General features: G+C 37.7%; 1 protein-coding gene across 2 annotated transcripts in view; it reads left to right on the forward strand.

Moving 5' to 3' along the window:
* Positions 1-9,244, forward strand: part of ltbp4 (latent transforming growth factor beta binding protein 4) — a 93,849-nt gene extending 84,605 nt beyond the window's left edge. For both annotated transcript variants that reach the window (XM_084124978.1, XM_084124979.1), the window contains 8 exons: positions 1,158-1,229; positions 1,323-1,451; positions 1,528-1,671; positions 4,265-4,417; positions 4,534-4,813; positions 5,555-5,808; positions 6,614-6,763; positions 8,489-9,244. In XM_084124978.1, coding sequence (XP_083981104.1) covers positions 1,158-1,229; positions 1,323-1,451; positions 1,528-1,671; positions 4,265-4,417; positions 4,534-4,813; positions 5,555-5,808; positions 6,614-6,763; positions 8,489-8,625 — 1,319 coding nt within the window. In that variant the 3' untranslated portion in view covers positions 8,626-9,244. The remainder of the gene's footprint in view (positions 1-1,157; positions 1,230-1,322; positions 1,452-1,527; positions 1,672-4,264; positions 4,418-4,533; positions 4,814-5,554; positions 5,809-6,613; positions 6,764-8,488) is intronic.
* Positions 9,245-9,692: the final 448 nt, after the last annotated feature.

Below are 9,692 nucleotides of genomic sequence, written 5' to 3' on the forward strand. Positions count from 1 at the left end.
AGCGCCTCTACTTTTAAACAAACAAACAAACAAAAAAACAAACATTTTATTCTAGATTTATGCATTCTTTTTTTCCACAACACTTGAATGTGGGCATCGTGTTTTTGTCAAAGACTACATCGAGATCGGATTGAGAACGATGATCCAAACACACAGATGGAGTAGATGGAGTCCATCAGCGCCACCAAAGCTTCACAGTCCTGTAGCTCGTCCTGGGTCAACATTTCATTCAGTAACATTAGGCAGTTTTGATTTAATGTTGATGATCGCGTTATTGTACAAATGCACCTCATTACATATGATATCGCTCTATATTGTTTCTTCTACTTCTCCTGAGTTTTGATCAGGAGATTCAGAACTCTATCAGTAGATGTGTAATAGCGCCCCCTACCCTATAACAGTGAAAACACGGAAATCCGGAAAATTCCACCAATGGCGGGGAAAGAGTTAAAAGAGTGCTTATGGAAATAATTTACATGAAAAGAGTATGCTTTAGTGTGAACTGAATGCAATGTTTTCAGACACTTAATTTCATATAATATACAATTAAATTCAAGGTTATTATGGTTTAAGTTTATAATAGTTGAACTTTAGAGTGCTTTTGACCCACTTAAGTTGAACTTAAGTACATCTTTATATGTAATTTCATAATTGTCTTGGTTGAATATGGTTTAAGTGTACTGAATGCACTGACAAGCATTTATGATAAACTAAAATATACTTTAATGCCATTTCTATTGAAACTTGTATGTCATATATTTGAAAATATATTTTATACATTTGTAATTTAGTCCATTTATAATATATTAACTTTAAATGTAAGTACTTCACATGTGTGTTAGTATGTTAGTCAACACATTAAAATAAGTGTACTTTAAAGCATGACAGAAGATTATTAAAACATAATGATTTAAAAACACTTTAAATGTTTAATTTGGCATTACTACAAAGTGCACTTTTTAATAAACAGTTATGAAAATGTATCTCTTTAAATGCACATAAGTGGGCATTTTTACTTCATTAAAATTATATTATCTGTACATATAAGGACCGTTTTTAAACATACTTTTAAGATTTGAAGTATACTCTACAATTGCACATTCAACACAATTAAGAACACTTCTTTTTCCCTCCATCATCAATAACTCTCCATTTAGCCGAATTCCAATCGCTGTGTCCCAGCGGAAAAGGGTACGTCACCATGGAAACGGGAGCATTCAGCTACAAGGGTAAAACAAAAAAAATGCCACACAACAAAAAAAAAGTCCCATAAGTCTCTCAGTGTGTGTTGTTTCTAATCTGAGTGTGGTTGTTCCGGACAGATGTGGACGAGTGTAAGCTGTTCGATACGGAGGTGTGTAAAGGCGGTGTGTGTGTGAACAACATTCCCGGCTACGCCTGTTACTGTCCCAGCGGATACTACTACGACATGGAGCTGCTGGAGTGCATCGGTCAGGACACACACTCATGCAGTGATGCTCGATGAGTAGAGCGTGATGTTGTGACACTGTGTCTGTGTCTCTGTAGATAATGATGAATGCCAGAGTGAGGACACCTGCACTGGCGGTGTGTGTGTGAACACACCGGGAATGTTTTACTGTACGTGCGAGTCGCCGCTAGTGCTGGATGACACGCGGCGCAAGTGTGTCAACGCAAGTGGCCTCGCGGAGGGTAAGAGATGCAAACACACACACACAACTTTTCAAATAGCCAGACAGCAACATAGTGTCGGCCCGATCCGGCCCACATCTGGAACAGGCGCGGTTCTGAGGTCAGTGGATATTCGGGGCTTTAGCCCAAACTAAAATTGGGTATTTTTATTTAAAATAATTAATTAATTATAAAAGCGATTTAAGGGAATAAAGAAAAATAAAGTTTTATTGTATTAGTGAAATAATTGTAACTATTTGCAAATAATATTTGGCTACACTTTATTTTAAGGAGTCATTGTTACAGTGTAATTATATATTTAAGTACTGAGTAATATTAAGCAACTACATGTACTTACTATAGGGTTAGGGTAGGATTTGGTTGAGGGTTAGTTGCATGTAATTATGCATAATTTACTGTTATTACTATGGTAAGTACATGTAACGTAACAAGGATACTGTAAAATAAAGTGTTAACATTAGATAATGCATTAGCTCACATGGACTAACAATATGCAATGTATATTTTTATAGCATTTATTAATCTTGTTTAATGTTAGTTAATAAAAAATACAGTTAATTGTTTGTTCATGTTAAAATAAAGTGTTACCTAATATTTTATTTTTAATTATGCATGCATTCTCTCTAAATGAATCAAGGATATTATAGCATATTTTCAATTCAAAAAGGCAAAATTGAATAAATAAATAAAGTTGAGTAATTTGCGTCACTGGATACTGTCAGTAGTTGAACATTTCTATTGTAAAACAGTCAAATATTAAATGTTTATCTGCTTACATTTTACCAGGCATTCGTTCACTTCTTTAATCACTCTGACACTGATGAGCGAGACCGCTGAACTTTTAGTCTTCCTAACAACAAACCGAGCGGTGCGTAATGGAGCGATCAGAGCAGCATCAAGAATATCAAGTATATTGCAGTGAATTTGCATCTTAAGTTTATTGCCAATAATAATGACAGGTTTGCGAAAGTGTAGAACTCGGTGAGCTCGTGCAAAACACATCTTCAGCACAGCGACTCATTTAAACGCCTCTGATTGGCCGATGCGTTCAACAGACATGTCTGTGATTGGCTACAATGCTCAACGCTGCGAAAGCACGTCGTAAGGACCTTTAATGCAAAGGGAAAAATATCAATAAAACTGTAATATGCACTTTTCATGATTAGGTAATCGTGGCTGCTGTAATCTTATTCACATTTGTTCTGATTCTGATTAATTGTTTTGCTCTATGAATCCACGCGGATCTGGGCCGACGCTATGTTGCTGTCTGGGTAGCATTTGATGCCGGCCCTGTAACTCTTTTTATTTTAAAATATATATTTGTCCTTTTGATAAGGGAATTATATTTTATTTTACTACTGTATATTTTTAAATAAATTATAGCCTATGTTAAGTTTCATTTTAAAGGGACTGTACAGCTCACTCGGGGGAGGAGCTAAGCTAAAAGGGCGGAGTCCTTCAGCGGTCGTGGGCGGGGCCTGTGTAATCACTATTTATGATTTATGGGGATTAAAAAAGAGGAGTGGGTGGATGTTTACCAGTATACGGTGGTTGTGTACACACACTGCAGACACACATTTATGTTCAAACACCACGTAAAAGTGTATTTAGCATATTAGGTCCCCTTTAAGAAATGTGCAATGTGCAATAAAGTTTAATTATAATATTTTTATCAGCAAGTCTCAAGCGATATGTCAGTAAATATGTTAATGGATTTGTAGTATACTCTGTATTTTAAATACATTTTGCTAGATTTCTTTTTTTTTTTTTTTACTATGGATGTCATTCCAAACACATGATAATTTCATTCATTTTTGAAACACAAATGAAGATATTGTTTATGAATCCTGAGAGATTTCTGGCCCTCCATTAAAAGTCTATTTAACCAAAACTTTTACAGTAAAAAAAAAAGACATTGAATAAGTAATCCATATGAATCGAGTTGTTTAATCCGTGTGTTATGAAGAAACACAATGGATTTACTTTAATTTAGGCTTTTATTCACCCATAATCATTGATCAACACATTATAGCACTTGAGATGTGTTGTTCAATGGAAGCTCAAGCATACTTGAGGTTTTAAAGGCTATTAATATTCAGTAATATTATCATTTAGATGCACTGGCACTATTGGGAGAGAACAAAATTTGAACTGAATTGAGATGAATAATTTTTCCTCTAAACAGCTGAAATTAAATTTGTTTCATAATTTTATAACATTACCATTATTTTCTGTTTATTAATGTGAAGCTGCTTTGAAACAATCTGTGTTGTATTAAGCACTATATAAATAAATATGACTTGCCTTGCGTGACCTGCAACAACAAACCTCATTAGTTCTTGCGGAAGCATAAACATGCTTGTGTCGTGCAAATTTAAGCTTCAGTTTCATTAAAAATATCTTCATATATGTATTGAAAATGAACTAAAGTCTAATCGGTTTGGAACGACATGAGGGTTTGTAAATGATGATGACAGAATGTTCATTTTTGGATGATCTATCCCTTTAAGAATGCAAAAAAAAATGTTACTAGATGTGTTAAAGGACAACTTTTAATGTGTATCTGCCGTCTTTCTTTCTCTGCTTTTCTCAGACGAGAACTTGAACTTCTGTTGGCGTCACGTCACGGCTAGTCTGGTGTGTCAGAGTCCTTTGTTAGGATCTCAGCTGACCTTTACAGAGTGCTGTTGTTTGTTTGGTGAGGCTTGGGGTCTGCAGTGTGCCCTCTGCCCCCGCAGAGATGAAGGTACACACACACACACACACACACACACACACACACACACACATGTGCCCAACCGTGATGCACACATTCAGTTTCACAGTTTAACTCCGTCATATGTGTGTTTGCCTCCTGATTAGAGGCGTACGAGGCTCTGTGTAATGAGCTGGGTCCTCCTCCTTACTCCCCGCGTTATTATGAGCGCTTCAGCCCGGGAGGAGGAGGAGGAAGAGGAGGAGGAGGAGGAGGAGGAGGAGGAGGGTACCTGCCACCGTACGTGTACCCCGAAGCCCAGCCGGGACGCCCTGACTACATGCCCACTGATTACGAGGACTACAGCACAGGTGGAAGGAGGTCCGGGCTGAGAGAAAGACCCCCCGGTTCATACGGGCTCCCAGACGCCCCCTACAGGCCCGCCGGGTGAGGCTCTGCAACAATACTCTACTGACAGCACTGCAACTTTATGTTAAAGACAATAGCAATTACAAATAAAGATGTATTGAAGTCCTACTTAGGCTCAAACAATTGCATTTAATATCATATATTTTAATATGTAATTTATACTATAATATAATACAATTTAATTCGGCAGACATGCAATTAAGTGTCTGGAAACATTGCATTCGGTTCACACTTAAAGTCCCCCTGCAGTCAATAATTTTATCCCTTAAAACTCATCTTTGATAACCAAAATTACATATTTAAAAGTTTTTTTCTTTGAAAAAAAATTTGTCATGCGTTAAAATAGCTTGAATGTTACTCATCGACACCCTTGCCTCATTTAGTATGCGTGGCTCTATGAATATGCAAATGAGCCCCGCCTCCACTCTCTCACTCAGCTCAGAGATCCACTGGTTGACGATCACACGTTGATCTGATTGGTTACAAGGTCGATTTCAAAGCGTGTTTTTGAGACTGTCTTTGGTTCACTGCAGTTTTAAGGAGAAAATACTCAGCAATGGAGTCGACTTATGAATTTACACATGATGTGTCTTAAAGCAGATTAAAAACACCACATAGACATATAAACAACATTAAAAGCTTGATTCTCACCACAGGGGGACTTTAAGTATATTATTTTATTTCCGTAGTAAGTACTTTTTAAAAGTATGCTGCTACTTTTTCACAATTTGTGTGTAATTCTACTCAACTCGTTTCCAGTGGGAGTCGTTACTATGAGGAGGAGGATTATGAAAGCGCTCCCGGCCCTCCCTTCGGCCTCCCGGATCCTCGCGGCGAGCGAACGTTTGATGCCCGACCCCTGCCGCCCCGTCCTGACGGGCTTCCACTGAGTCTGGCTCCTCTTCCCGAAAACTCCCGGTACCACGAGGGCGAGGGGGAGGAGTCATGGAGAGCCCCGCCCCCTTTCCCAATGTTTCCTGACAGGCGGGAGGGGCCACAAAGAGTCTATGAGCGTGAGTCTGAGTGATTGAAACTGAATGCCTCTCTGCTGAGAAACACATCTGGTCTGTTGGCTGATTTTAGGAGGGTTTTTGGCCACGTAGATCATCTTAATCCTTGAAAATAAAAAATAAAAAATAGCACTTGATATACTTTGAAAGAATACACTTTTAAAGAACTGAATGTAATGTTTTCAGAAACTTCACTGCATCTTATTCACAATTACATGAAAATGTATAATATTTTAAAATGTATACCAAATGCAATTATCTGATGTTAAGTATGTTTTTGACTCAATTAAAGTACATATTTATGTGTAATTTATGATGAACTAAAATATACTTACAAGTTTCAATAGAAATGGCATTAATTTAAATATATTTGTATTTACACATTAGTAATGATGAAGTTGCAATTTAGTACATTTTAAATACAATAACTTTAAATGTAATATCAAATTACACAGTTACAGTAATTACAGTTAAAATTATAATGCTTTATATGTGCTTTAGTATGTTAGTCAACACATCAAAATGAGTGTACTTCTTTAAATCATGACAAAAGATTATTAAAACAATTTTTTTGGACATTATTACAGTGTACTTAAGTGTGTTGAAAACAGTCATGAACGTGCTTTTTATTTCATTATTCATTATATCAAATCATATTATTATATGCAAGTACAGTTTTAAATATAGCTACAGCTTTTAAGATTTGAAGTGCACTACATGTACACATTCAGTACAATTAAGCACACTTCTTTTTCACAAGGAAAGCATCTTGTAGCAAAGCAGAACCTGCGGCTCTTGTGTGTTTCAGGGAGATATGATTCATACGGCAGTCTGAGTTCAGAGGAGTGTGGGATCGTCCAGGGCTGTGAGAACGGGCGCTGTATTCGAGTCGAGGAAGGTTACACCTGCGACTGTTACGACGGATACCAGCTCGACATCACCACCATGACATGCATAGGTATCGCTCCCTCCTTATTCCCATGTTTTTCTCTTTCTTAAAGGGGTGGTTGATTATGATTTGACTTTTCTAACTTTAGTTAGTGTGTAATGTTGCTGTTTGAGCATAAACAACATCTGCAAAGTTACAACGCTCAAAGTTCAAAGCAAAGGGAGATATTTGCTTTTAAAGAAATCGCTTTTTAAGTACTACAACAAACGGCTGGTAGAGACTACACGGGTTATTGACATCACCAACCCTAGAATTTACATAAACCCCGCCCCCGGAACACGATTTATAGATTATCAAGACAGAATATGCTAATCAATGACTAGAAGATAACTACACATCAGCTTCATAAATTCATCAACTAACCATTCAAAAATGTCCTGTTGCTTCTACATGTTGTCACTTCTTCTCGAGTCTCTCCATCTTTGTCTGACTCCGGTTTGAACATAAAGGCTAAAAGTTGAAGAAATTTTCAGTGCATGTGTGTGTGAGGTAAAGGGACACAAGCTGTTGAAGCTCCGCCCCCTGTGCCGGGAGCAGCAGCTTATTTGCATTTAAAGGGACAGACACAAAACGGTGCGTTTTTGCTCACCCTCAAAAAGTGACAATTTTAACATGCTATATAAAAATATCTGTGGGGTATTTTGAGCTAAAACTTCACACACACACTCTGGGGACATCAGAGACTTATTTTACATCTTGTGAAAAGGGCATTACACCACCCCTTTAAAGGAGTAGTTCACTTCAGAATTAGAATTTTTTGATAATTTACTTAACCCCACATCATCCAAGATGTTCATGTCTTTCTTTCTTCAGTGGAAGAGAAATGAAGGTTTTTGAGGAAAACATTCCAGGATTTTTCTCCATATAGTGACTTCAATGGGGTCCAACTGCTTCAGTGAAGCTTCAAAGTCTCGACACGATCCCAGCCGAGGATTCGAGGAATAAGAGTCTTATCTAGACAAACCATTGGCCATTTTCTAAAAATAATATACACATAAACATAAAATAAACATTTATATACTTTTGAACCACAAATGCTCGTCTTGCACGTCCACGACTTCACACATTACGTAATCACGTTGAAAGGTCACGTATGGCATGAGCAGAAGTACAGATCTAGTGTTTACAAAGCGAACGTGCAAAGACCAAGTCAAACGCCCTTAACAAGAAAAATAAATAAAAATAAAAGGTGAAACAAAGATGTCGGACGATTTTGAAGTTGGAGGAGAAAATGAGATTTTCGCCCTACTCTACATTTTCCGCCTACGTCACGCTTGACCTTTCAACATGATTACGTAATGCGTGGCGCATCACAGCTAGTGCAAGACGAGCATTTGTGGTTCAAAAGTTATATTCATGTTTATTTTTCTAAAAAAAATGAGAGATGGTTTGGCTAGATAAGACTCTTATTCCTCGGCTGGATCGTGTCGAGACTTTGAAGCTGCACTGAAACTCACATCTGGACCTTCGACCCGTTGATAATCATTGAAGTCACTATATGGAGAAAAATCCTGGAATGTTTTCCTCAAAAACCTTCATTTCTTTTTGACTGAAGAAAGAAAGACACGAACATCTTGGATTACGTGGGGGAGAGTCAATTGTCAGGAAATGTTTATTCTGAAGTGAACTAATCCTTTATTAACCAATCACATGTGCTGTTGTATTAAAAAACAGAGCTGTTTAATTTTCCACACAAGCGATTAACGATGCAGCTGTGTGTGTGTTTGCCTGTAGATGTGGATGAGTGTGAGGAGGAAGACACACTCGACTGCATCAACGCTCGCTGCGTGAACACCGAGGGCTCGTACAGGTGTGTGTGTCTCAGGGGTTTCATCATGTCCCGAAGACCCAACCACTGCATCCTCGCTTGATCTCCATCGGTTCAGAGACTGAGAGACTTTTCCCGCCACATTGCTGTAAATTGTTGATTTCATGACTTTATTGACAATACCTGTGTGTATATCCAAAAGTCTAATACTGAAGCTTTACATGCTACACACACAAGACTCAATAATGTTGTACTAAAACGAAAAACGATATGCTAACTGAACATGACCTGGTGTTTGTCATTGTTTGGACTCGAACACAGGCCAGATGAGCTCGAGTGTCCGTCATAAAGATCCACGAAACCACATAAACTAGTGCTTATTTTTTATTTTTTTAAATCTTCATATTTATACATCCATATCAATGAAGGCAACTCCATGTATACTATATATGAATATATTTACATGAATAACTTTTTGTCATATAAATGTCAGAGAATCTCACCATGTTACTATTTGATACTGTAAAATCTCTTTTCCTGCCGTTTGTCTGTCACGTAACAAAATGCACTGTATCTGTGGGGGAAATGCGGTCCTGTGGGGTTTACACAACTGCTATTGTACAGTTTTAAGACATCTCAGATGTTTGTTACATATTTGTATGTGTACGTTTTTGATATCTTCTCTGACGAAGCTGTTTGAAAATATATTTGCACACATTCCATTTTAAGTGTTTCTTTGTTGCTAAGCTTCATCAGACTTGTATTTCGTTTGATTTTAAAGAGGATCTATTATGCTTTTTTTCCATGTTCATCTTTCTTTAGTGTGTAATGTTGTGTTTGAGCAATGTCCCTCCAGCGGGAGTTCTTCTTTATATCAGTGTCAGTGTTTCTGAACTCCTGAAACGCCTCCATTGTAGTCTTGAGTTTCTTCCGGGAAACAATATTCCTCATTTAAATAATTAATGCGCAGAATAAAGGGGCGGGGCCTGGTTGAGTTAGTTAGTAGTGTGTTAAACTGGCGGTTATGGTAAGGGGCGGGACATTTCCCAAACACACTCAAAGCGCTCGACCAATCACAACACACTGCTCCAGCCGACCAATCAGAGCACAGTGTGCTTTTCAGAAGGAGGGGCTTCATAGAGACAGGAACTGAGCGTTACTGACAAACTG

This window comes from Abramis brama, assembly GCF_963993115.1.
Source record: "Abramis brama genome assembly, chromosome: 9".
In the NCBI taxonomy this organism is placed as follows: domain Eukaryota; kingdom Metazoa; phylum Chordata; class Actinopteri; order Cypriniformes; family Leuciscidae; genus Abramis; species Abramis brama.